The sequence below is a fragment of the Pan paniscus genome, chromosome 13, assembly GCF_029289425.2.
Source record: "Pan paniscus chromosome 13, NHGRI_mPanPan1-v2.0_pri, whole genome shotgun sequence".
Lineage (NCBI taxonomy): Eukaryota > Metazoa > Chordata > Mammalia > Primates > Hominidae > Pan > Pan paniscus.
In genome coordinates, this window is record NC_073262.2 from 141,473,660 (window position 1) to 141,501,401 (window position 27,742).

General features: G+C 48.2%; 2 protein-coding genes across 3 annotated transcripts in view; one reads left to right on the forward strand and one right to left on the reverse strand.

Moving 5' to 3' along the window:
* Nucleotides 1-8,020: 8,020 nt before the first annotated feature.
* On the reverse strand, nt 8,021-10,954 carry LOC100969953 (uncharacterized). The gene is given in 3 exon segments (XM_063595091.1): nt 8,021-9,688; nt 9,690-10,309; nt 10,883-10,954. Coding segments are annotated over 3 exon segments (981 nt in total). The 3' UTR covers nt 8,021-9,399.
* TWIST2 (twist family bHLH transcription factor 2) overlaps nt 8,887-27,742 on the forward strand; it is a 66,873-nt gene continuing 48,017 nt past the window's right edge. Inside the window, exon 1 of one of the 2 annotated variants that reach the window (XM_008965756.5) lies at nt 8,887-11,470. In XM_008965756.5, the coding sequence (XP_008964004.2) occupies nt 10,953-11,435 (483 nt within the window). In that variant the 5' untranslated portion in view covers nt 8,887-10,952 and the 3' untranslated portion in view covers nt 11,436-11,470. The remainder of the gene's footprint in view (nt 11,471-27,742) is intronic. The other variant, XM_034955498.4, reaches the window with a different exon arrangement.

Here is a 27,742-nt window from a genome sequence, read left to right on the forward strand (position 1 = left end):
CTAACCCTGCAGATCATTCTCTTCTCAGTCTTCTCAGTGTGGACTCAAAACCCCATTACATCCCTCAGCGTACTGTCTTAGAAAATATCTGTTGGCTGGGCAAGGTGGCTCAGGCCTGTAATCTCAGCACTTTGGGAGGCTGAGGCAGGTGGATCACCTGAGGTCAGGAGTTCGAGACCAGCCTGGCCAACACGGTGAAACCCTGTCTCCACTAAAAATACAAAAATTTGCCAGGTGTGGTGGCTTGTGAATGTAATCCCAGCTACTCAAGAGGCTGAGGCAGGAGAATCACTTGAACCTGGGAGGCGGAAGTTGCAGTGAGCTGAGATCATGCCATTGCATAGCAGCTGGGGCGACAGAGTGAGACTACATCTCAAAAAAAAAAAAGTATCTGTCTATTGGCTCCTACTCCACTTCTTAGCACAATATGAAGCACAGTAAATAATGATTAATTAGAAGGTACTGTATTAATAATTTGCTGTGTTTGATTAATTTCTACCCATAGTTGTACAATAAATTGCTTTTTTTTTTTTTGAGATGAAGCCTTGCTCTTGTCCCCCAGGCTGGAGTGCAATGGCGTGATCTCGGCTCACTGCAACCTCCGCCTCCCAGGTTCAAGTGATTTCCTGCCTCAGCCTCTCGAGTAGCTGGGATTATGGGTGCCCACCACCACGCCTGGCTAATTTTTGTATTTTTAGTAGAGATGGGATTTCACCATATTGGCCAGGCTGGTTTAGAACTCCAGACCTCAGGTGATCCACCCACCTCGGCCTCCCAAAGTGCTGGGATTACAGGCGTGAGCCACTGCGCCCAGCCACATGTTTTTTAAATTAGGGTGTATCCCCAGTATGTGGTGAGGAGAGATGCCACCATGATTCCTATGATCCCTCCACACTGCTTTCATTTGAAAGTGCTATGTCTGAAGAAGTTAAATAAGTAGGGAGCTGAGCAGGGCAGGAAAGTGAGGGCATAGGATGTGAATGACAAATTTGAAGATTAAAAATCAGGGCAGGACAGTGAGAATTGGATATGGTTTGGCTGTGTGCCCACCCAAATCTCATCTAGAACTGTAGCTCCCATAATTCCCATGTGTGGTGGGAGGGACCTGGTGGGAGGCAATAATCATGGGGGCAAGCCTGGAAAGAGCTGGAACGTCACTCTGAAAAATCTGAGCCCAAAAGGAGAACCTGGCAGTGCTGACAGATGAGAGGGTTTGTACTGAAAAAAGGGTAACTGTGTGAAAATCCGCATTCTGAATGATGAGATCCCCTGCCTAGGTCCCTTTCCCTCCTAAGTCTCCCAAGACACTGGAACCCAAGCTTCTGCCCCAGAGCAGGAGGTGGAAGAATTCCTCCCTGGAGAGAGGGGCCAGCCACAAAGAAAAATAGCAATGACTGGGCGGTCTTCCCCCAAGTGTGACTGAGTCCCCAGCTGATCATCCCAAAGTAAGCCTACCAGTGACAATGGTCCCTCTTCTCACATATACACGTATACATGCACACACACACACACATGCACACACACAAATGCACACACACACATGCATACAGAGCTGCCAATCAACTCTTTAATGCCAAAGCCCTGAATCTGGGCTTGGTCTTGTGACTTAGCCCATGGAACATCGGTACATGTGTCAGGAGCAAAATCTTGGAAAGCATTTGCCTTGGGGCTTGTGCTCTTCAGACTGTGGTTGGAGTCCTGAGACCACAGCAAGAACAAACTCAAGACAGCCTGCTAGAGAAGCCATGTGCAGGAGCACCAAGGGGTGAGAGCTGGTGCCTACTACCACCAGATCTGTGACAGAGGCCATCAGGCTTAAGCCATGAGATGACCACAGGCACATGAGTGACACCAGGCAGGACTGCCAAAACAAACAAACAAACAAACAAACCAAAAACCACCTGGCTGAGCACAATCTGAACTGCTGGCCTACAAAACTGTAAGCAAATACAATGATTGGTATTTGAAGGCACTGCATTAGAGGGTGGTTTGTTATGTGATAATAGATATAAGATAGATTGGAAGGGTGTAAGAACATCAGCCACCTGGCTATCTGGGGAGCAGGAAGTTTCAGGTAGGCTTTTGTGTGGGGACATGCACTATGCAGGGAGGAACTGCCAGCAGCCCAGAGTGACAGAAGTGGAGTGAGCCAGAGACATAGAACCTGGAATTACAGAGGTCATGGGGCAGGATCTTTGTCAGATTGGGTGGGCCTTACAGATGCTGGCAAAGACAGTCATTTATACAAAGTGAAATGAGCCCTTGGAGGGAGCGGAGCAGAGGAGGGGTGAGATCTGACTGCATCCTGATGACACCATTGAGCCTGTCTGCTAGCCCTGGATTTTTCTGGAACTGGCTGCCCTAGCCAGGGGCTAGATGACTTGCAACTTCTCAAGTGGTGCTGGGTCCTGCCTCCAGGAGGCGTACCTCTCTTTCTAAGATATTACTTAGCATGGACCAGCAGTGCCTGAATCCATTCTTATATAACAGAGATGTTATAATTCTACCGTCTGTCCTTCATTTGTTATCTGGAACACTTCTATAGAGTGAAATATTTTCTCATCAACTCATACATTACATTGAGGTATAATTCAGTAAGAAAGGCTAGTTACATGCCTGATTCTTTCCCTTTACTTACCAATTTTTGGGACAGTGAGTCCATTTCCTAGCAACAGCCAAAAATGACCAATAAGTTTTGTATTCGAGTAACATTGAGACTTAAGGATTTTTACCATCTGTGATATGTTTCTGTCTATTGCAGTTACTTTTCTCATTCATGCTCATTTGCCCTGAAGTGGGGAAACACTTTTCAGTTCCTTCCTGGTCCTTTTGACATGAACATGGTAGTTATTTATGGCTTCCTTGCCTTCTGGTATAGTAAGATGCTCCAGGCTTATCTTGTTTTACCCTAGATCTAGGTCAACCATTTCTTCAAGGAGAGACCAAAATCTGCACACTAGCGGTGCTCATTGCCAGTGGGTGGCTCATTGTTCTAGTTCTTTTCAGTGGTCAGGGTCAGGAAATACAGACCCAAGCCCATAGCTGATGTTTCCAACAAATTTAGAATTACATGGTTTCACTTAACTTCTTCTTCTTTTTTTTTTTTTTTGAGATGGAGTCTCTCTCTGTCGTCCAGGCTGGAGTGCAGTGGCGAGATCTCAGCTCACTGCAAGCTCCGCCTCCCGGTTTCACACCATTCTCCTGCCTCAGCCTCCTGATTAGCTGGGACTACAGGTGCCCACCACCACGCCCAGCGAATTTTTTGTATTTGTACTAGAGATGGGGTTTCACTGTTTTAGTCAGGATGGTCTCAATCTCCTGACCTTGTGATCTGCCTGCCTCAGCCTCCCAAAGTGCTGGGATTACAGGCGGGAGCCCACCGCACCCGGCAACTTCTTTTGTTTTACATTCGTATCTCTTTTCTTTGAGGTTGGAGATCTTGATCCCCAAAGACATGAACATAATTATTCATTTGGCTTAGCTCACAATATAGTTTTGGAATAACAATAGCAATTTTATTACTAGAAACATGAATGCTGAAAGGTTTAAGCCTTTTTTTGCAGTTCTTTTTGCCTTTAGAACGTATTTCACTAGGGACGTAAGGCAATTATAGTGTTTTAAAGCTATCTTAAATTATTTCTGTCTGCATGGTTAAGCCACCAATATCATACACATTTGATAAGGTACATTTGTGTGATTTTGCTTTTGATTTTTTAGGGATTCTATTTTTTTTATTTTACTTGATTTTATATATATAATTATATGAACATTTACATGATTCCAAAGTCAAATCTACAAAACAAGATTTATTTGGAGGGAATTGGCTCCCATCCCAGCCCCCTACACCCTATTCTTTCTGATTCTATTTATGTCTTGTTTGATCTTTCCATTTTCATTTTTTAATTGAAATTTGGTATATTTTCCAGGTTTAAAAAAGTCATATGAGTTTGATGCAAGAACAACTTTGATTAGATCTCAAAGGCATTTAAAAATGTGTGCCAGCTGGGCGTAGTGGCTCACACCTGTAATCCCAGCACCTTGGGGGGCCGAGGCAAATGGATTACTTGAGGTCAGGAGTTTGAGACCAGTCTGGCCAACATGGTGAAACCCCATCTCTACTAAAAATACAAAAATTAGCTGGGCATGGTGGTGAGCATGTGTGATCCTAGCTACTCAGGAGGCTGAGGCAGGAGAATTGCTTGAACCCAGGAGGCAAAGGTTGCAGTGAGCTGAGATTATGCCACTGCGCTCTAGCCTGGGTGACAGAGTGAGACTCTGCCTCAAAAAATAAATAAATAAAATAAAATAAAATAATAAAATAAATAAAAATAAAAACACGTGCCAAAGGCCAGCGTTAGCTCCACTTTACAAGCAGATGTGAATGATGTCAAGAAGTCAAAGCCAAAGGATGGGGGGAGCCCAAGCGTCCACCTTCTAAACCACAGCCCAGAAGTGTGGGTGTCGCACCAGGATTCCATTATGGAGAACAAGGCCCACATTGCTTAAGCAGGAAACGACTTATTAGAGGCTATGATAGAATTGTTTGTGGAGCTGAATGAGCAGGCTCTAGGTAGAGCTGTCAAGGCTGGCTTCTGAGCCATACTGCAGAGCTGGAGTTGCTGACTCATCACATCCAGAAACTGGTGAATCCAGAACCACCTGGAATCAAGGAGCCGCTCCTGCTGCAGCCAGCTTCCGAGCCACAGCGCTCCTGCTATACGTCTCTCCAGGAACCGGATGTGCAGACCACACCTCTGGACATCTGGTGCCTGGACACCATGCTGCCAAGAAAACCAAACACCTCCACCCTGGGCTGACCAGTGACATGCAGGCATCTGCCCATTTCCCTACATATCCCTAGAAGTGCACCTCACCGATCAGGGCTGCCAGATACTGAAAAAGGTCATTTTCATTTTCCCTTCTGCTGCAATTCAAGAAGAAAGAAGAGAGGCTGGATGGAAAGGAGGATGAGGACCCAAAACATGGAGGAACAATACCACCAGGAGATGACGCTGTTCAACACTGCTGGGTTAGCAAAGTCAGACACTCGAGGGCAGGGCCATTACACTGCAGCTGTGCCTTGGGCCCCCCACCCCCAGGGATTTCTCAAGGGGATTATTTTTTATCTTTTTTTTAATGTTGATCGGAATCTATAACATTTATATTTTTTCTTGACAGGTTGGTTGGACATATTTTTGGGGTATTTTGACACCTGTACATGATGTGTAACGATCAAATCAGGGTAATTGGGATGTCCATCATCTTCAACATTTGTCCTTCTTTCTGTTGGAAACATCATACAACTTATTTTCTAGCTATTTTGAAATATACAATAAATTATTTTTTACTGTAATTTCCCTACAGCACTGCAGAATACTATAACTTATTTCTTCTATATGACTATATTTTGGTACCCCTTGGCCAACTTGTCTTTGTCCCCCTCTCTCCCTTCCCCTTCCTGACCTCTGGGAACTACGATCCTACTCTCTACCTCCATGAGATATGATTTTTTAGCTCCCACATGTGAGTGAAAGCACAAGATATTTGTCTTTCTGTGTCTGGCTTATTTCACTTAACACAATGACCTCCAGTTCCATTCATGGTGCTGAAAGTGACAGGAGTTCATTCTTTTCATGTCTGAATAATATTCCATTATATATATATATATATATAAAATCAGATTTTTGTATGCATTCATCTATGATGGACACTTAAGTTGATCCAATATCTTGATCATCATGAAGAGTGGTATGATAAACACGGGTGCACAGATATCTCTTCCATATAGTGATCTTTCTTTTCTTTCCTTCTTTCTCTTTTCTTTTCTTTTCTTTCTTCTTCTTTTTGAAACAGAGACTCGCTCTGTTGCCCAGGCTGGAGTTCAGTGGCTCGATCTCGGCTCATGCAACCTCTGCCTCCCGGGTTCAAGAGATTCTCCTGCCTCAGCCTCCCAAGTAGCTGGGACTACAGGTGTGCATCACCATGCCCGGCTAATTTTTGTATTTTTAGTAGAAACAGGGTTTCACCATATTGGCCAAGCTGGTCTTGAACTCCTGACCTCAGGTGATCTGCCCGCCTCAGCCTCCCAAAATGCAGGGATTACAGTTGTGAGCCACTGCATCAATGACTTCAAGATTAATTCACATTGCAGCAGTTACCAGGATTTCCTTCCTCGTGCGTCAGCCAGCAGAGTAGCTGGGATTACAGCCACACACCACCATGCCCAGCTAATTATTTGTATTTTTGGTAGAAATGAGGTTTTGCCACGTTGGCCAGGCTGGTCTTGAACTCTTGACCTCAAGTGATCTGCCCACCTTGGCCTCCCAAAGTAGCAGTTGGGATTTTTAAAGGAGAATCCTGCCTGTACAGGATGTGTGCCCTGGGCTTTAGGTTCTGGCTCTTTGTAAGTAGGATTCCATCCTGCTGGTGTCATTGCTGAAGTTAGGCAGAAGATTGGCTCTTGGACTTGACATCCAGAAAGTGTTCTGATGCCCATCACCAAGAATACATTGCACTTTACAACTAGATTCGAGAAGCATCTTCAACCCTGGTTTTTAGAACTGAAAAATGCTTTTACAGTGACCCCCAACCCTCACCACTGCTCTATCACACTGGGGAATGTGCTGGATGATTGAAATCTTGGGGGGTGGCAGGTGGTTGCAGGGAGGCATAAAGTATTGCCAGAATAAAGCCAACAATACATGGTACAAGGATAGCTTTTTCCCAGACAGCATATTTCTAGCATTCAGCAACATGATGCTGAAGACCCCTAGAATCTACACAGAAATGCCAAAACTTTGTCAGATAATTCTCAAGAGTCCATCTCTGAAAATTTGTGGTTTCTTAAAATAATGGGTCATGTTCACTGTCATCTCAGTCTACGAGAGAATAATTCAAAATGAAGGCACCAAGACTAGTTTGATGGAAAAGTGTCAGTGGAGCGCTGTGTTAGTGTAAGACTGCTACTGCGCCAATGCTATTTGCTTTGCAAATAAGGAAGTGCTGTTTGGGAGATGCTGTTACCAACCCCCGGATCAATGTCATTGATTCATTAATCTGTTGGATTGATTCTGTCACACAAATATGGGCTGCTCTGTCATCTGCTCTCAGTTCACTAAATTCAAGTGGAGGTAACAACCCACCATGTCACTGGGAATGGAAACTAGACCTTTAACGATATCTTGGTTTTTGTCTCTTGGCTCCAACAAGAACTTCATAAACTACAAAAGGATCTGCTGAAGAGCTCAGGTGGCTTCACCCATGCAGGCATTTTGACAAAAGGTAGCGACAACAGCGTTCAAATGTCTAAATTCATTGCTTTATTTAGCTCCTGAGAGTTTACTAAATTTTTTACACATCTGAGCAAGTACACAGTTTCTTATCCTAAGAAAGCCCAGGGGCTGTATAATTGCATCGTATTCTTTTTTCTTTCTTTCTTTTTTTTTTATTTTTTTTGACACAGTCTTGCTCTATCATCCAGGCTGGAGTGCAGTGGCATGATCTTGGCTCACTGCAACCTCTGCCTCCTGGGTTCAAGCGATTATCCTGCCTCAGCCTCCCGAGTAGCTGAAATTACAGGCATGCACCACCACACCCAGCTAATTTTTGTATTTTTAGTACAAATGGGCTTTCACTATGTTGGCCAGGCTGGTCTCGACCTCCCAACCTCAGGTGATCCACCTGCCTTGGCCTCCCAAAGAGTTGGGGGATTACAGGCGCGAGCCACCGTGCCTGGCTGCTATTCTTGAAGACTATCCCCAGGTGACAATCCCTGCAGTGTCATTCTACTGCAGCAAGATTAAAGCCAATCTAATAGCCGGCAAATTTGCTGTGAAAACATATCACCTTCTGTTACTTGCTGCCCTAAGGAAAATGTGCAATAGAAGAATCTTTCAGAACACCAGTTCATTTTTTTTTAAAAACACAAAGTCACATGAAACAAAGCACACTTTTTTACATATATGAAAGGAAGCATTCACAGGATTTTCCATACTCAATAATGAATAAGTACCCCAAGAACTGTATTTACTTCCGTGAATCTTTATTGCGTGATATTTTACTGAAGTCCAAGTGAGACTGGGTGGTCCTGCAAAGAATATTCACACAGAGATATATTGTATTACTTATGCTATTAATAAATTGGCTTTATTAGCCTTATCACTGACTTAATTTTTGAAAGAAAAACTCAAACTAAATCAATAACCTGAGTATTATTTCCCAAATTGATGACATTTTCATTTGGGTTTTAATTCAGCAAATTCCCCTCCTCAAAAGAGAGGAATGCTGTCACTTCCCCAGCCAACATGCAGGTGACATTGGAAACGCTGCTAAATGCCACTGTGCCTTAGCTTCTCCTATGTATGCAAGGGGTCACTGCCCAGGTAATGACTCTGAGGGGCTGGCAATACAGCATAAGAAAGTCACTCCAAATTCCGTTAAGCAAGGTTTTCCGCAGGCAGCCGTCAGTATCACAGCCTCCAGTACTATAATCATTGTTAAAGCATTTTAAAATAGACAAGACACGCCATGAAGAGAGTGCATCCAGACGGTTGAACTGGGCTGCTGGTTATGACAGCTCCAGGGCGCCCCGGGGGTCGCAGGTGAAATCCTCCAGGTCCATCTCCCCAGGCAGAGGTGAGCCTGCAATCCAGCTTGCACTGCCCTTCCAGGGCGTCCCCGGGGCCTCTGGTCTTCAGGGCTGGGCTGAGCCCTGGGCTGCTCAGGACCAAAGCTGAGCTGTTTTTCTTTCAAACTAAACTATGAACTCTCTCTGCTGGAGAAAGAGACAGAAAGGACAGAGAAAGAGACACACCGACAGAGCCAGAGTGACACAGGGGCACGCAGACAGGGAGACGAGGATGGCGAAGCAGGCTACCAGGCAGGTCCTCTCCTCAGTAAAAGCCCTCCGCATCTGGGAAAGGGAAGATGTCCCTGGATCTGGGTCCTTGGACCCACACAGGGTTGGTAAAAGGGCAGCAAATCGCTACTGTCACTGCTCTGAGCAAAGAAACCAGGGAAAGGCCAGTTCGGGAAAAACAGGCCCTTTCCATCTGACGTGAAGCCCCAGGAAGGGCTGCAGCCCAGCACCGGCAGGACGGCTGGGGACCTGGCTTCTCTCTCTCGTTCCTTAAATTTTTATTTGAGAATTTTAAAGAAAGGGACCTGGAAAGCTATTTTGCTGGGCTAGAGGGGCCGTGGGCCTTCCCAGCGCGGAGGAAGGAGGGCGGTCAGGCCGGGTGGGACTGGGTGCGGTGGCTCTGCAGAACCTTTAGGCACCGAACTGAAGCCGCGGGTCCGGTGCGCGGACACTGCGCAGGGCGCTGCTACCGACTCACATGCATGCGAGGGCCCGCTCCTAGGCGTTCTGCCTTCCTAGACGGATTGTTGGTAAAACGTCCCCTAGAACGGCCGGAGCCAGGGCCCTCGGACAGGGGCGCGAAGGGCCCGCTCTTTGCCGTCCTCGGGTTTCCCAACGCGGTGGTCGTGGCCCGCGGGCCCCACCTCGCGGCCCGCCTGGCCGGCCGGAGGAGCAGCGGAGGCCGAGCACTCCCCGGTCTCGGGTTCAACTTCAATAAAAGGGCCCAGCCCGCCCTTGATCACGCGGCTTGCCTGACAGCCCGGCTCAGGCCCGGGCCTAATTGAGCCCGGGTCACCTGGGAATAGGTTCAAAGGCATCAAAGCCGTAAACCACCTCCAGGCCCAGAGCCAGAGCGGCCTGGCGAACAAAGAGCCCCCGAACCACTTCAAACGCGCTCGCGCTCGGCGTCCAGATGGCCCGGGGCCGGGGTCCGTGGTGTCGCTCACCGAGGCCGGGCCCCACACTCCAGCCACCCTGAGCCTCCTGCTCGGAGCTGCCCGCGGGCTGCCAGCGCAGCGGAGGCTGGGCCCGGGGCAGCCTCGTGCAGCTCCCGGAGCGCCCTCCGTCCTCTGCTGACCCGCGAAGCGAAGGCGGAGCGCAGAGGCTGGGGCCGTACAAGGCGGGCCGGCAGGCGCCCCAACCCGCGCCCAGCAACCCGGGTAGGGCCAGGCAGGCGGGCATGGCGGGTACCGGGCGCTCCCGCAGAGGCTCGCTGTGGCGTTGTTTTAAAGCTGTTAGAAGGAAGGTTCGGGAAGGGCGTCGGGGCCGGGGCTCCCCAGCAAGCCAGGGTGAGAAATGGTCCCCGACACGCACGCTGGCCGAAGGGTGGCATCTCCACGGATCTTGGCGGCATGTCCTTGGGCACGGGCGTCTCCAGGGGGCCCCGACTGTCCTTACACTGGCGGTCCGGACACCGAGACCCCTGCCCGCGCAGCTCCCCAGACCCCAGGCCTAAGCTTGCGGGCCGCGGTGCAGACTAGCTGTGCGCCCGGGGGCGGCCAAGACCCACACAGGTCGAGGAGGCTCCTGGCTGCGTCCTCATCTTCTGGGAGCGCATCTGGGACTGGACTCGCCTCTCTAGCCCCTCACGCCCAGAGAGAGAACCCCCCCAAAGCCCAGTGGGGGCCGATCTCTACGTTAAGGCGTAGACAAAGCCAGGCTTGGCCGGGCCTAGGGCTCGGGGCGGCCTGAGAGTGCCCTGCGTTCGGGGTGGGGGCGCGGGCGGCGGGCGAGGACCCGGCCCCCGGGATGCCCTCCGCGCCGGGGCCGAAGGGGGAGGCAAAACTGAAAGTGCCGCGCCGGGGGGCGGGGGCAGCCGGCGAAGGCCCCAGAACTTGTCCTGCCCCCGGCCACCGCGGCCAATCAGCGCGCCGCCCTAGCTCCTGACAACTATTTAGCAACCCAGCCCGGCTAGAGTTTCCAAAAAAGTTAGAATAACTTCCTCTCCCGGAGACCTCGGTTTTGCACAAGCCGGCCTTGAAATCAGAGCCTTTCCAGCAACTCCGAGAGCGTGTGCTCGGCGACCGCGGGCTTGGCCAGCGGCGCGCGCTCGGCGCCCCGGCGCCCCCAGCCCCACGCGCGCCGGGCGGGCGCCATGGAGGAGGGCTCCAGCTCGCCCGTGTCCCCCGTGGACAGCCTGGGCACCAGCGAGGAGGAGCTCGAGAGGCAGCCCAAGCGCTTCGGCCGGAAGCGGCGCTACAGCAAGAAGTCGAGCGAAGATGGCAGCCCGACCCCGGGCAAGCGCGGCAAGAAGGGCAGCCCCAGCGCGCAGTCCTTCGAGGAGCTGCAGAGCCAGCGCATCCTGGCCAACGTGCGCGAGCGCCAGCGCACCCAGTCGCTCAACGAGGCCTTCGCGGCGCTGCGCAAGATCATCCCCACGCTGCCCTCTGACAAGCTGAGCAAGATCCAGACGCTCAAGCTGGCCGCCAGGTACATAGACTTCCTCTACCAGGTCCTGCAGAGCGACGAGATGGACAATAAGATGACCAGCTGCAGCTACGTGGCCCACGAGCGCCTCAGCTACGCCTTCTCCGTGTGGCGCATGGAGGGCGCGTGGTCCATGTCCGCCTCCCACTAGCGCCGCGCCACCCACCTCCGGACCGGCGCGCCAGGGTAGGTGCTGCGCGCGCGACGGGCGCCCTCCGCTGCGGGGGACGGGCGGCAGGGGCGCAGGGGCATTGGGGCCTGCTCGTGTCTCCTCGGCGAGGCCCCGCGGGCCGCGGGGGCTTGGATGCCGTGCGCTTTTCCTCTTAGCAAGGAAGGCGGGCGGGCGGGACGCTCACAGTCCCAGGGACACCCCTGAGTGCAGACTTCCACGCGAGGGTGTCAGTTGGGAACCGGCGGACCGGTGACTCCCCCGGCGGGTTCTGAAGATACTTAGACAGATGGTCGCAGTTTTCATTCTCGGTGGTGTGTGGGTGTCCGTGGTTGGCGGTGGAAGGAGCGAGCATCAGAAAAACCTCCTGGGGCCGGCTGGGGACTGGGATATGAGGACCAGCTGCCCTTTGCGTCCGCCGCAGCGCAGGCCGCCCGCGAAGCTGCCCGAGCCGGGTGTTGCCGGGCGAATGGCTTCGCTTTCTTCCTGGGCAAGGGTAGAGCGCGTTCGTCGGGCGGACACTCAGATCTCCCCAGCTGCTCGCGCCTGGGGTCCCCGGCCGTCGGCGCCCTGGCCTGCCCAGTGGGCGTAGAGGTGCGGGCCTGCGGCTCCAGGGTTTGCCTGGGGAGGACGGGAGGAAACTGCCCTGCGCTTCGGGGCCAGAGCAGCCACAGGGCCGGGTGTGCCCGAGAAGGGCCCTGGGCCGAGAGCGCAGAGCCTGGAGCGCTGAGGCAGGCGGGTCGGACGCAGCCGCGCGGAGCCCCAGGGCGCCCGCAGGCAGGTGGAGCTGAGTCCCATAACTGGGAGCCCTGAGTCCCAACCTTGACCCTGGAGTACCCGGGAGGGGCCCCGCCCGTGCCGCGTCCTGGGTCCAGCCCCGCAGGGGTGGGCGAGGGGTCCAGGCTGGGAAACAGGTCTGGGGGACAGGGAGGCTGTGCGCGCCGGGCCCTGCGCGAGGAGAAGGCTCGGGGGACACAGCTGCCAGGAGCACTCGAAGTTCTGGTTTCCTCTGGAAGAGCGATTAGGGCGTCCTGCACCGGGTCCTTTTCACCAGACACCTTCCAAGTCCCTTTAGACAAGCTCGAGCCACGGAGGCGCCGTCCTTAGGCTCTGTGAGCAGGCGAGCCCCTCTCTCATCCGCCATCCAGGGCCATGGAGGGGCACAGAGTTCTTTTTGCTGGGGCCGAGTTAAAAATCCTTCCCCCTTAGTATGTTTTAGTTCCTCGCACATCTTGCGATGTTTTTATAAAAGTCTCTACTTCACACAGAAGGAATTTAGATTAATCAAGAGCACCCGGCCGCCTATTCTCCCAAACATATCTATTTCTTTTTTTATGTGGTTCTATAATATCTGCGAATGTTGTTGCTGAGGCCACGAAAAGCTGATCCAGCACAGGTGGGTTTTATTTCATTTTTTTAGCTTTTATTTCGGTGTCACTGAAAATTCTGTAGCTGCAGAGCCTCCTGAGATAATGATAATTGTATAGTTTTTAAAAAATAATTTTCAGCAGAAAATAACTTGTGGGAATCTTCTCCTGTCTTTGTCAAAAACAGATGGAAAGTGTCTCAATCACATATTTCTCTAGGAAAGTTTGGATTGGCTGAGTACTAAACGCTACAGTGGGGTAATACATTAATTCTGGTTTTTGCTGCCTAAATAATGAGCTTCCATTAGTTACTTCCATTTATGCTTTACCTCATTCATGGTTTATAGCACATCTGAAATAAGAACAAACAGATGAGGAATGTCATCTTTTTAAAAACACACACATTGAGCCGTGTTTAAGGAAAATGTCACTGTAATTATCGTTAAGACTGCCCTCCAGAAAATTACTGAAAACAAATACCAGTAGATATGATGCTGCTAGAATTTAGTAGGAACATTTAAAATTCATTTAAAAATAATCGCACTCCTCAAAACTTAGAGAATCAGCCATAGGTAACCATTAAAGATTATAGAAAAATAAAATGCAATACATGTAATAAATAAATAAAAACAGTGCCAAGAGCTTGTTTGGAAAAAAGTCCTTGAAAATATAATAGATAATTACACAGTTAGTGGGAGAGCTGATGATCTATAAGGAGCCTATTTATTTTTATTTTTACATACTGGACTATAACTGAGTAGTTCAAACAAGCTAGTTTCATTAAATAGATACTCTAAAAGAAGAGAAAAGAAATATGGAAAATTTTTATCCATGAATGATTCTGGACACACCTTGTTTTTATTTATCAGGCACGTTAGGCAGACATCTTGTCATTCTTTTTGTCTTTAACTCATTATTCCCTATAAGATCAATATGATTATAATTGGTTTGATTTCCTGAAAATGTTGCTAAACAGCATTTGTTTTTATTTGTAGCATTTCTAAGAAGCATTAATTATATGCATCAGCAAAGAATCTCTAGACATTTCAGTACATTGTAAGTGATTTTAATGTTTGATGTGGGATGTTTTCACGTATGTGAAGAAAACTGTCGAGACTAACAGCAACAGCAGCACAAAGCCTAAATTGTCCTCTGAAAGGAAGAGAAACGCAAGAGATGGTGGAGTGCGGGTGCTGCTGATATCTATCCTGCCTTTCTTCTTTGGCCTGGTATTTAAAAGCACAATTAGACAATAAATCAGGTGTCTTTGTCCAGTCAGTTGGATTCATCTAATAGAAAAATCTCAAAAGGATTTTTTTAGTATTCTCATTAAATGCCTGAGCCTTCGGAGCAGGGTCCCAGACACCTGGCTTGGAGGGTGGGGGAAGGTGACCATTACTTATCAGACATTTGTCCTGTTCCCTGCTGTGTGGTTAAAGAAAACATCTTCTCTAACTTCTGCATAGTGTGCACAGATTTTCAATAGGTTTCCTTACTCAACAAACTTTTTTTTTTCTGAGAACTTTTAGCTACTTTGAAGAAATTGCATGACCCCTTCACCATCTAATATATGTTAGCCTTTTCCTCCCTCCTGAAAATTTACTTCTCATAGGTGTTAACAAACACCTGTATTCAGGTGCTAGAAAACTGCTGTATTCAGGATGCTAGAAAATCAGTTCTTCGTGGAGAAGAACAGAAATGCAGAATCCCAATGGAGCTTTTGCTTGCCTAGAAGAAGTAGAATGAAAGGCTGAGCTCCCTGGAATATAAGCAATGTTTGGTTACAAAATACCCATCAATAAGATCTGATGTAGGGATTTGACCTGTTAATGTGGGTCTTTCCCCTTAAATATCAGCAGTCCTTTCGGCCTTGCATCAGGGAAGTCTTGCTACTCATCTTGCTGGAGAGGGACTTCCTCAGACTTCAGTGGCTGTTTGAGGCCATTTGAGATAGAATACTTCACTGAGGTTTCCTGAAACTCATATTTTCATACAGATCTTGAGCTGAACCATGTTCTTGTCATCCTTGCTTCACTCTGTTCTGGGTAGACGGCACAGATGCTGGATTCCTTTTGCCTGGCAAAAAAATTTAAAAAAAGGAAAAAAAAACACCACACACATAAAGTAAACTCTTTCTGAGCGGAGCCCTATAACTCATAACTTTAGTTTAAATCTGGGCTTTAAAAAAAACAAATATTTTAATAAGCCAATTTTAAAGGCTGAACTTTTATGACGGTTTTTAAGCTTAGTATTTATATTAATCTATTCTCACTGGTGTCTTTAAAAACCCTGTGAATGCATGCTGGAATGTCTGTTTATGTTTGTGTCTTTTCCTGGGAAAGGATAAATGTGCTGCAAAAAGCAAACCAAATAGAGAACTCTCCACTAGCAGAGAGTTCACAAATGAGGCAATAAAATTCAAAGAAGAGATGAATAAGTTACTGTAGCCAAGGACTGGAAAACCATAAAGGAGAAACAGAATCTAATAGATACAGACATGGATGCTTTCAAACATAAAGGCAAGATGAAACACTACAAACAGAAACTGATTAAAAAGATATTCCACATGGTCACCTGAGTCTACACGTGATAAAATTGCATAGCACTAAACACACACACACACACGCACATGCACGTGCACGCACACACACACACGAGTGTATGTAAAACTGGTGAAATCTGAATAAGGTCTGGGGACGATATTGACGCCAGTTTCCTGATTATGATAATTGCAAGATGTCATCACTGGGAGAAAGGAGTGAAGATATGAGAATCTCTGTATAATATTTCTTGCAAACTCATGTGAATCTATAATTATCTCAAAATTAAAATAAAAAAGATATTCCACAAAAGTATTAAATCTATATATTTAGATAAGCAAATTATCTAAGAAATTACTACTAAGATTTATCTCAGAGTAATAAACTAAAAATGTGACGAGCAAAACTCCACATTTTTTTTCTGACGCCATTTGAGGAATCTCAATATATTTCCAATATATAACTAATTAGAAGTGGTTCCCTGTAAGTCTTAAATAAAGAATAGTATCCCAGAAATATGAAAGGTGAAATACCAATTATAATAGCAATACATTTATTCCTATACTAATAAAGAAAATATTTTACAAAAAATTTTGGGAAATATCTACCTTAAACTGATACCTGTGTTATATTTGCTTTTTAAGATACTAATTTTATATTAACTTTCATTAAGCATACACACAATTCTAAAGCCAATGATTTATAAAAATTATTCACCAAGAAGTATAGAGATTGAAGTTTTAGTATTTGGAGCCATAAGCAGTGAGAGGGAGAGGATATAGCAGAGGAGGGAGGGAGGGAGAGAGAGAGAGAGAGAGGGAGAGAGGGAGAGATGGAGAGAGAGAGAGAGAGAGAGAGAGAGAAACTCAAACCCTAAGCCCAGTGATAGTTATTTTTAATGAATAATTGTTTAGAAACATATTTTCTGTTTTTGTTTGGTAGTAACCCTTTGGATGAGATTGAGTGATATTAAACTATGCCTTACCTGAATGCTGATTTGGAAATGAGGGCGGTAGCATTAACAAGGTGAATTTTAAGCTCTTGTAAACTGAGGCACAGTGTGATTTCTCTTCAGCGATTATTAATGGTTGTCACTTCGAAAAGAGACTTGGATCTGAAATTGGAAAAGCCAACACATAACTGGATTCCAACATGAGGAAAATTTTTTAGTGCTTAGTTAAAAATAGAGTCATTTTGAACCCAAACAGTATCTGACGTGCTTCAGATATCTGGGCTATTTCATCCACAGCTGCGGTGTTTAGGATAATATGATGACCCTGTGATGATGAAGATGAGAGAGCGCGGCTGCGCGAGCTGAGTGCAGTGTCTGCTTGTCTACGGGGGCTGTCCCTCACTGAGCAGTTTTCTATCCTGATATCGTTTTCCTCTGTTATTTGACCAGGGAAAGATTCAGATGACCCAGCTTCTGTCGAAGCCTCATGGAGAACTATAGTTTTACTTCTCAGACCCTAAGAGCAGTGCCTTTAAACTTGGACACATCTCTCCTTTCTTTAGTTCAGAATTTCCCTTCACTGAAATGAAAGACAGGGTCGAACTCAGAAGAGCTTTCGGTTATCACATTCGATTATCCTGGAAAATACTCCTGTCTTTTTAGTTCACATTCTGCCTTAAAAAAATAGCCATCAGCATCTTCTGGGAGGAAATGGTAAATTTTGTTATGTGGTCTGGCATTAGAGTCCTATTTCTCACTGTCTAATCTGACAGACGGTTCACCTCTGTGTTTCTGGATGTGAGGTCTGGTGTGCGACTGACGGGGAAGATTTGGGCAAACCCCTTGATTTGTATTAACCCTTCGACCTTGACTAAACATCAGACCCCACTCTGTGGCTGAGGTCTGTGGTGTGGTCACAGGCAGAGTCTTTCCGGAGCACCAGGCAGAGCAGCTCCCCCCAGGAGGGGTTAGGGCAACTTTTTGGCCTTTTGCTGTGAGAGGGGAGGGTTAGAGATCCTTTTGCTCTCTTCCCCGTGGAGAAAAAAATGTTGAAACTTTCGTCGTTACTACTGTTTTTCTGTCGCTATCCAGACAAAATGCCACCCTAGCATTTCTGTTAAATCTCTGTAAGTAGATGCCCCTGCTGAAGGGTGGAGAGATTTTGGCCCGCTTCCGAGGCAGGGGCTCCATGAGGGACAGCTTGGAGCATGAACAACCTCCTAAAGGAAAGCACAGGCCAGTCATGTACAATCTCGGGCTCTGCTGCCACGGCGGCTTTCTTTGTCTGTTCTACTTTGAAGGAGCATATTCTGTATGTGAAAATGCAAGCAGGCAGCGTTTTCTTTGAATCACGAGATCTAGAAGTACCGTTTCCTTTCCTTCATCTCTGCTCTTTGAGGGGTTCGTGTGGCCGGTGCGCAGAGGGCTCGGAGTGGCAAGCTGGCTGCCTGCGTGGACTCCCTGGACCTGCGACGTGTCCTTTACTTCCACAACTCAGACTTTTAGCTCGCGGAAGAGTGCACAGGCGTGGCGCGAGCTAGCTAGCCTGCAGGGTTGGCAAAACCTATACCGACTGGGTCCCTTCCGGAAAGTTTGTGTGAACTTTAAATCTCAGTCTCAGGGAGACTGTTTTGTCTTGATACATAACAGAATAAGGCAGTTATCATTTCTTTGGGAAATGCCTAAAATACCGCAAATTGGAAGGGAAGGGAAAGGAAGGAGAAGGCATACTCCTCTTTCTCAAATCGGGCATCTACACGTCTCTGTTCACATCATTGACACTAATGGGCGAACAGTGTCTTCACTGAGGATTAATTTTCCTGAAATCAAATAATCCCAAATTGCATACTACATATATACTGGTTTCTAACTAGTCAACATCTTCAACATATGCCCAGCCGCCTGGCTTTCCTCTCTTTCATGATAATCTGCATGCGTAGACGGGAAGCTAGGAGAGAAGGATGTGATCATTTTGCATTCTTTTTTTCTGTCTGGTGAACGTTTCTTCTCCAGCAAGTGTTTCCTACCGCTTCCCCCACACCTGCATATACTCTTCCATATTCTTTAGTTGAAACAGCGTCTTTTAAAAACATGATTAACTGAAGTCCACTTGAGATTTCACTTTATAAAAAAGTAATAGAGGAAGAAGGAGAAGCCCACCATCAGGTCCCGTGATAGCTCAGTCACACGTGGAAATACAGACTGTAAATACAGAATGGCCGAGGACCCTCTGAGCGAAGGTCATCTAGGGGCTCCCGAAGCCTCGTGCGGCCCATAGATGTGTGCTCAGCACCCCCGCCTCAGTGTGTGCTTGGCGACTCCCTCTCCTTCGTGGGCTCATGTTACTATTTTCTAAAAGTATTGTTTCACTGATACCAGAACAGAAGTGCCCCAAACAGATATCTGTACCCTAAGAATCCCAAGGTGCCCTGTTTTTGTTGATTTCTCTGGTGCAGAAGGACCTGTTTCAACGATCCCCAAACTCCCTGGGGGCCGTGCGGTGGCTGTGGCAGAGGGGGTGCATCCAGGACTGGTGTTTTATGGCCCCCGAGGTAGGGTCAGGAGAGAGCTTATCTTGAGGTCCCGTCTTGTGTGACTGCGAAGGTGTTAATAGGCAGGGTCCAGGTGGCCCATGCGAGCCGGCAGCATTGGAAGGGTAGAATTAATTGAAGGGCATTTTACTGGGTGTTAAATTATTGCTAATTCCAAAACTTTCTTTCAGACTATTTTTTTCTGAGAATAGAGATTTTCCTCTAATTAAACAACAGGCAAAAGATGAGCACCGTTACTCACCTCTCTGCTCGTTTCAGTGTTGCTGTATGTCATCTCCTTTCTTGTTTTACTACAGTTCACAAGTGAATAATATCATGTAATTTCAGTGTGGAACAATGTAATTTCCATGTGCGTCCCCAGCAACCCTGTGTACATTAGTCTATCATTTATAATTTATAACATGGAAAAGTTTTTTTTTTTTTTATGAAGGACAAAATAAGAGAAGATTAGGATGTGAATAGGTCAAGTGATATATGAAGAATTTCACAAGGGATCAGGGCTACGGAAGGGGCTCAGGTCTCTTAAGAACAGGTCCCATTCTGTATTTATCTTCAGGATTGTGTTGGGGCCGTGTGCCTCTCTCTGCTGCTGGCCATGGGAGACCCAGCACCTCTTCCTCAGTGTCCCTCAGAGACATAGAAGACAGCAGTTTTTCAGAAAAAGCACCCTTCCTGCCATTCTCAGAAAAACAACACTGTAAAAATCCAGCAGGGCCCCTCCACACTGCTGCAATAGTGCCACGAGGGAGGCCGCTGCAGACACAGTCACTTGAAAAGGACCTCAGGTGCCTTCCCTTCCTGTTTGGTCCCAGGCATCAACACTGCCCAGCAAAGTGTGTCCAAGAAGCCTCAGAGGGGGCTGTGTCTCTCAGGGGCCTGTGACAATCGCAGGTGATTTAGATGCCAGAGAAAGCAGAGGCCCCCAGAGGAAGGTGGTCAGGGGGCCATCTGCTGTGCCTGGGGTCAAGGACCGCTGGAGGGAGCTTGGGTTGGCCTGAGACTATTCAGGGGAGGGGCACCATGGGCCTGGTGCCCCTGCATGACGGGCGGGCCCTCCCATGAGAGAGGAGGAGGGGAGCAAGAGGAAGGACGCTGCTGGCTGTTTGCAAGTAGCTGTCCCACCACCCTGGCACTTCCCTGGTACCTGAGGCTGGACGGGCCTTGGAGCCCGTCTTTGCTAAGGCCCAAGTCACCTATCAGGTCGTGCTGATGAATGTCTGAGCATGAGCACAGCACGGCTCAGCATTTGCCAAGGTTAAGGAAAGGAAGTGGTAACTCAGCATTGATTTCCTCCCCCTGGATTTAATAGCGATAGATCTAAACCTGCAGTCAGATATCACTTTGAAAGCCTTGGCTCATCTAAAGACAGCTTCCAAGAGACGATCAGGCCAGGCCACCGCTGCGGTTTGCAGAGGAAGCAGGACCAGCCCTGTCTTTGCTGAAAGAAGCCAAACGACCATCTTGTCTGTCTCGTAAAGCATCCTTCTGCTTGAATAGCAGAGCTCTTTGAACGGCAATGAAATATTACATTGAGGCTGGGCGCAGTGGCTCATGCCTGTCATCCCAGCATTTTGGGAGGCCAAGGTGGGCGGATTACCTGAGGCCAGGAGTTCGAGACCAGCCTGACCAACATAGTGAAACTCCATCTCTACTAAAAATACAAAAATTAGCCAGGTGTGGTGGCACATGGCTGTAATCCCAGCTACTCAAGAGGTTGAGACAGGAGAATCGCTTGAACCCAGGAGGCAGAGGTTGCGGTGAGCTGAGATCGCGCCACTGCACTCCAGCCTGAGCGACAAAGCGAGATTTCATCTCAGAACAAACAAACAAACAACAAGCAAACAAACACCGTTACACTGGGCAGATGACAGACTGTCCTCCTGGCTGGTTCCTCCAAAGCCAACTGGCCTGGGGGTTCTCTGTACCAGGCTCTTGGACAATCAGCTTGTGTTGTACTGTTTCCTGAAAGTTGCAAATATTGTTGAATGTTAATTACATAATTTCACTTTTTCTAACCAGAAAGAGGAAAAGAGGAAGTGGGGAGGCAGAAAGTGAAGCTGCTGTGCATTTCTGCCTCCCTGGGCACATCCACTGGGCTTTCTCCTACTTGGTTCATCACAATGTGAAACCATAATTAACTAATTCTGAGAACTTTTAAATCCTTGTGACTATACATGATCGGTGTGACTCTCTACAACAGATTTTGCAATTAATTGAAGTCACTGTTTCTGGAATAAATCATATGGGATTCTTCCCTTTAGTAAGCTTTTTTGAGGTGGTATTTTTCTAATTTGGGAAATTTTAATTGGGCAGAAACCAAAGGCTGTTGACTTTGCGAGAGGCAAGCTAGCTCCCCAAGTGACTCTCTTGGTCAGAACCCATTGTCTTGTGTCTGGGGGATCCACGGTTCAGAATAAGACTTGACTGAAGTTAAGTCTTGACTGAAGTTAAGCAGTGGAGAACACTTTTCTGCCCTCAGCCTTGCAATTTCCCATGTGGTCCGAGGCAAGTCATGGCCTCTCTGGGCCTCAGTTTCCCCGTCTGTAAAATAATGGACTAAGTTTCTTATAGCCCTCTGGCTACTAGAATTCTAAGAGCCAATATGACCTTGCAATTCCACTGCTAGGTATATACCCCAAAACATTGAAAACAGTTTTGTTCAAACAAAAACTTGTACATGAATGTTCATAGCAACATTATTCACAATAGTCAAAGGACGGAAACAGCAAAGTGTCCATGAACTGAGGATCAGTAAAACGTAGCCCATCCGTACAATGGAATGTAATTCAGCCATGAAAACAAATGAGGTTGGGCACAGTGGCTCACGCCTGTAATCTCAGCACTTTGGGAGGCTGAGGCGGGTGGATCACCTGAGGTCAGGAGTTCAAGACCAGCCTGGCCAACATGGTGAAACCTCATCTCTACTAAAAATACAAAAATAAGCTGGGCATGGTGGCAGGCACCTGTAAACCCAGCTACTCGGGAGGCTGAGTCAGGAGAATCGCTTGAACCTGGGAGGCAGAGGTTGAAGTGAGCCGAGATTGCGCCACTGCACTCCAGCCTGGGCAACAAGAGCGACACTCTGTCTCAAAAAAAAAAAAAAGTGTAATATGTGCTACAGCATTGATGAACCTTGAAAACATTATGCTAAGCTCAAGAAGCCAGATGACTACATATTGTGATATTTGGGATTTCATTTATGTGAAATGTCCCAAATAAGCAAATCCATACAGGCAGAAAGGAGACTGAAGGCTTCTCAGGCTTCATGGGAGGGGGTGTCGGGGGTGAGTGCTGAACAGGTGTGGAGTTTCTGTTTGGAATAATAGAAAACGCTCCGGAACTAGGTAGTGATGATGCCTTCACAACAAGGTGTATGCACTAAATTCCACTATGCTTTAAAAGCTCAAATGATAAATTTTATATTGTATGTATCTTACTACTATCACCAAAAAAAAAAAAAAAAAAAAAATCCTACTTCCCAGACCATGTGCATCTCTGGTAACTGAGGTGTTCAGTTGGGGGTGGAGGGGCTGAGGGGCTAAGCGTTCACCCATCCCTCACTTTTCAGAGATGTTATCCAGTTTATCCTCCTGCTGCAGCGCTTATCCAACTCTTCTAGTTGTGCCTAAGAGCATTTTCGACATTTAGTTCGTAATGTGTTTATTCACACACACACACGCACGCACGCATGCACGCATGCACACGTGCATCAAACAATTCTGAGGCACACTGTTTCTTTTGCCTGCCCTCTGCTTTTTGTGACATGTCGAGTACACCTCTTGAAGCCTCTCCACAGTAGACTGAGTTCTCACCCTCTGGGGGCCGAGGCAGAGGGATTCACGCTAAGCCTCCATGCGGCTTGCAGTCAGCCCCTAGATGAGAGCCGGGAGCATTTGCCATATCTGTAGTGGGGGAGTCTGGTACCTGACGGGAAGACATACAGGGTGGCCCATGAGTGCACACCTCTCGCCTCCATCAGCAGGCTGTCCACAGCCCAGGGCTCGTCTGCCCGCTCGGTGGACCGCTTCAGGCTGGTTCTGGGCTCAGAGGCCCTCAAGGGGTTGGTGCCACCTCCAGAGTCATGGGATTCCTGCTCTTCGTGTGTGCAGGTGCTGCTCCCAGAAGACAGGGAGACACCTGGAGACATCGGGAGGGTGGCACTAACTCGTTCAGCACCAGTTGTGTGTTTTCCTTCGGTTGCTCATTTTTCTTTTCTTCCCCCTGATCTGTGCACCCTTTACATGCTCCTCAGCCACCTGTGTTTGAGACACTGTCAAAACCGCCCACCCAAGAGGGATGGGCCAGAGAGCTGCTCTGAGTGCTCCCTCAGCCATGACCCCATCCTGTTTCTTTTTAAGACATCATCACCTTTGTGGCATTATTCAGCCAGATTTTGAGACACTGATAGAAGCCTCAGAGATGGTGTTGGGCTCCAGGATTGTTTGAATTTTCAGAATCCAAACTGAGGGCTCAGGAGAACTTGGAGCAAATCCCAAAGGATCTCACCAAGGGTTGAGTTGCCAAAAGCAGACAAAAACTGTTCCGGGCCAGGCGCGGTGGCTCACACCTGTAATCTCAGCACTTTGGGAGGCTGAGGCGGGTGGATCACCTGAGGTCAGGAGTTCGAAACCAGCCTGGCCAACATGGCGAAACCCCGGTTCTACCAAAAATACAAAAATTAGCTGGGCGAGGTGGTGGGCACCTGCAATCCCAGCTACTCAGGAGGCTGAGGCAGGAGAATCGCTTGAACCTGGGAGGTGGAGGTTGCAGTGAGCCGACATCGCACCACCGCACTCCAGCCTGGGTGACAGAGCAAGACTCCACCTCAAAACAAACAAACAAACAAAAAACTGTTCTGTGTGATGCTGCTGTTCCCCCATTCCCAGTCCCATTGCTGAGCAAAGAGGAAGCCACCAGGGAGGAGGTGCAAAGGGACAGAGATCCCCAGAAGCCGCCGAGAGAGAAGACTCCAGATGGAGATGGGAGGACTGGCCACTGGGGCCCCGGCCTCTTCCTTAGTTAAGTTGTGCAGTCGGCTTGACAGGAACATGGGTCACCCTCAAGCCAGACACATCTTGGTCTCATGGCCCCCATCAGTCACCGCCGCAGGGGTTCTTCCCGCAGCTACCGAGGCGCAGAGCCCAGCTGCTTTGATTCATGAGCACGTTATTCACATTCGTAGCACAGCACACTTGCTTTTCCTGGGGGATGCTCTGCTCTCCTTTCCGGCCACTTCTGCTTCGTGGTAACTAAATTGGAGGCTCTACCATGTCCAGCCTGTGCTCTGTATGCCTGGGGGGACACTGGAGCCAGCGCCCAGTGAGTGTAGGGTAACTAGAAAGGGCACCTCCATCACTGATTTTCCAACTGACTTTCAGAGACACCATCTGGATGCTCTGAGGCAAGTCGGCACCCTTAGGCTCCCGGGGGCGTAGTGTTCCGCCCTTGTCTCCTCCACTCCTCCTCCCTGTCTCTATCTCACTATCCCTGAAGGTGAGACCGTGGTGTCAGAGAATGCACTGAGTCAGCGTCCCTTTTAGCACACCTGCCACCACCTGACTAACAGCAAAGCCAGGCTTCCTGGTGAATCCCGTTACAGCCGTCCCGTTTATCCATGGTTTCGCTTTTCGAAGTTTCAATTACACACAGTCAACCACAGTCCAAAGTTATTAAATGGAAAATTCCAGAATAAAAATTGATATATTTTAAATTGCACACCATTCTGAGTATCTTGATGAAATCTCGAGCTGTCCCGCTCCATCCCCCCAGTCTCTGGGTCATCAGACAGAAAACACATACAGTATATATAGGGTTCCGTACCATCCTCGGGATCGAGCATCCGCTGGGGGTCTTGGTGTGTATCCCTGTGGATAAGGGGGCCTACTATAATTTCATCCCACTGAGGTGCCATGGCCCAGGCCAGCAGGGACAGTCACTCACAGCTGTGGACGGAACACCACAGCCACACGTGGACGGAACACAGCGGGACATCAGGCCAGTGTCTTACAGGTGGCAGTGGTGAACATCCAGTGAGCTGAAGTGGTGTTTACTAATGCAGGCCTTTCCTACCATCTGCTTCCAAAAGCTGACCATTCCAAGTCCAGCAATCATAAATAAAATAGCAAAATAATAACTCACTAAATTAAAATTCTAAACTTTTATATACCAAAAAACTATGACAATCAAAAATTTTAAAAGAACCAGGAAGAAAATATTTACAATCTATTTTGCAATGGGTTAATGTTCTTACTAGAAAAAGGGCCTTTAAAAAATTTAAAAAGACAATTACCCCATATGGGCAAGAAATATGAATTCATAAAAGGAGAAATTCAGTTGGCCAATAAACACGTGAAGTGTTGAACTTCAACAATAATCTAAGGAATTAGAAATAAAACAGAAGGATTTTTTTTATTAAATTGGAAAAAATACATAATTATAAACCCCAGTATTGAGGAAGGTGGGGGAACCAGGCCATCCTATTTGCCAGAGGGAAGAAAAACTGCACAAGCTTTCTAAAGGAATTTTGATGGTAGGTAAGAAAAGATCTAGGATTGGAAATGCCCTTTGCACGAACAATTCCACTTCTAGGAATTATCTTAAGTGAATAATGGCAGAACTGCCAAGCAACAAAGAAATTCATATCAGCTTCATTAATATTGGTGACAACATTAAAATGTCCTGGGAATTAGGTGGGGTAAACTCTGCTTGGTCCATGTGCTGGAACACTATGCAGTCAGCAAATGTGTGTTGTAAGTGGATGTTTAATAAAGTGACGGCCATGATTGTAGGATGGAGCAGTTCATACGATCTCAGGTTGGAAGATCAAAGTGTGTGTGTGCATGCACAGGTGTGTTTGTCTGGAGAGAGAGTGGCAAGAACGAATGTCTCTGGACCAAAAGTTGATGAAAGAGCTTCCTTTCCTTCTTATGTTTTTTTTTTTTTAATTTCTAGATTTTCTACAGATGCCCTATATTACTTCTGCAATTTGAGAACACAAATCCAGAGGTGCCCAGTGCTTTGTAAAGATAGTGTGGCAGGCACATGCTGACCGACCCTCCCTCCAGAGAAGGGCAACTACTCCCAGTCCCATCATAAGGTGGTGCAGTGAAAATACAGCTGCCATCCACATAGGAATGCCCTCACCGCAACCCCCACTCGGTGTTATGACTTAGGTACTTGCTGAAGTAATATAAAAGAGTGGCCTTCAAAATATATTTTTGTATCTTCTGCAATCTACATTAAAGATGCCCGTCCATCATTTTCAGAAGAGGCCTTTCGGGTTAGGATAATTCAGAAGGATGCACCCGGAATGTACCAGCGCGGCTCCCCAATGGAGCTGGCGACGTCCTTTGGCAGTGAGGGCTGTGCGGTTTCAGCTCTCCCGGCTGGCCTTTACCCGCTGGGCAGTTCCCAAATGGCGCTTCATGATGGGACTGGCGCTCATCCTCACACTGTTAGTGTTAGCATCCTCATTTCTTCTGCCTTTTTTTCACTCCTCTCTACGTAGTTGGGGATATCTGTTGTTAACCATAAACCACTTCAGCTTTGGGGAAGCAAGTGGGAAAAAACCTCAATGAACCCCTTAGCTGTTCCCCGAACCCAAATTGAGAAGAGGTGCTTTGACCCCGACTCACTCAGTGGAGCTAGAAAAAGCCCTTTCTTAGCTACTAGAGACGTTTTATTCACTTTTTACCAGGATCAAAAATGAAAACCACGTGTCCCCCTGGCCTTGTATGATGAATGACAAATGTGTGGGACTGAGGAGAGGTCGGCCATAGAGTAGGTCTACCCCCTATCCCGGGGGCATCCCTGTGTGCCAGCTTCTCCAGAACCTACAGGGAGGAAGCACCAGGCTGCACCTCCCCAGAGGCTGGAGACCAACCAGGCACAGAATCTCTCGTTTCCTTTCAGATTCTTCGCCATAATCTAATTTTCGTTAAGCCTGTCTTCCTTTACACCCTGGGCTACATTTGACGCATATTTCTGGCAAATTCTGGGACCACCCTTGCCAGATGACCAAATCCTTTTCGGAGAGATGACTGAAATATTTGTAAGTTTCCATCAGCATGGGGGGAAGGGGCTGGGGGTGAGGGGGGACCTCTCGGGCTGTGCTGTGGTATCCTTTCTTCTCCACATTACACCCCAAGCACGCGACTGTGAGCAGCGATCGGGGCCTGATCCTCAGTTCGAAGACACAGATGCTCACTGCTGTAGAGACATAAAGAAACCAAGAGGTTAACGGCCAGGGTTAGTCCCCTCCGCGGGCCTCCTGCATGAATCAGAGCCGACTGGGAGCAGGAGTGACTCAGAGCCGTGGCTTTTTGTCCTCTGGCTGTGCAAATAAACAGAGCAGGAAGGTTTGAATGGGCCAGGCCTGGAGCAGAGTGCAGGGTTGGAGGCGGCTCCCAGTTCCAAGGCGCGCCCCAGCCGGCCCCCAGGCCAGGTCAGCCTGGGGAGGGGAGAACTAAAGGCACCAGGCAGCCCACCCGGCCCGGCCAAGACCAGCAGGACAGGGGCCCAGAGGCTGGTACCCTCCGAGGTGCGGGGGAAGAGGAGGTGGGAGGGTGCGGGGCCGTGGCTTGCTTTGTGGGGACACTGCCCTGGGGTCCACCCTGCCGCGGGGTCCACTTGGTATAGGCACCCACCAGGCCTGCACCCTACCCTGGGAAACACCTGTGGGGCTGTCCCCTTCTCTGAGCATCTGTGAGGGGTTTTCCTCTCCTTAGGGCCCCCTGGAAGGTCCAGAGTGCAGGGTGTGTGGCCAGGCCAGGCCTGGAGATCCGCCAGGAGCAGAGAGCTCCGGAAGGCCTGCAGGGAGGACCCGGAGGATGCATCTACTGCCAGGCTCGGTGGGCCTGGCCACCCGAGGGGCCTCTTC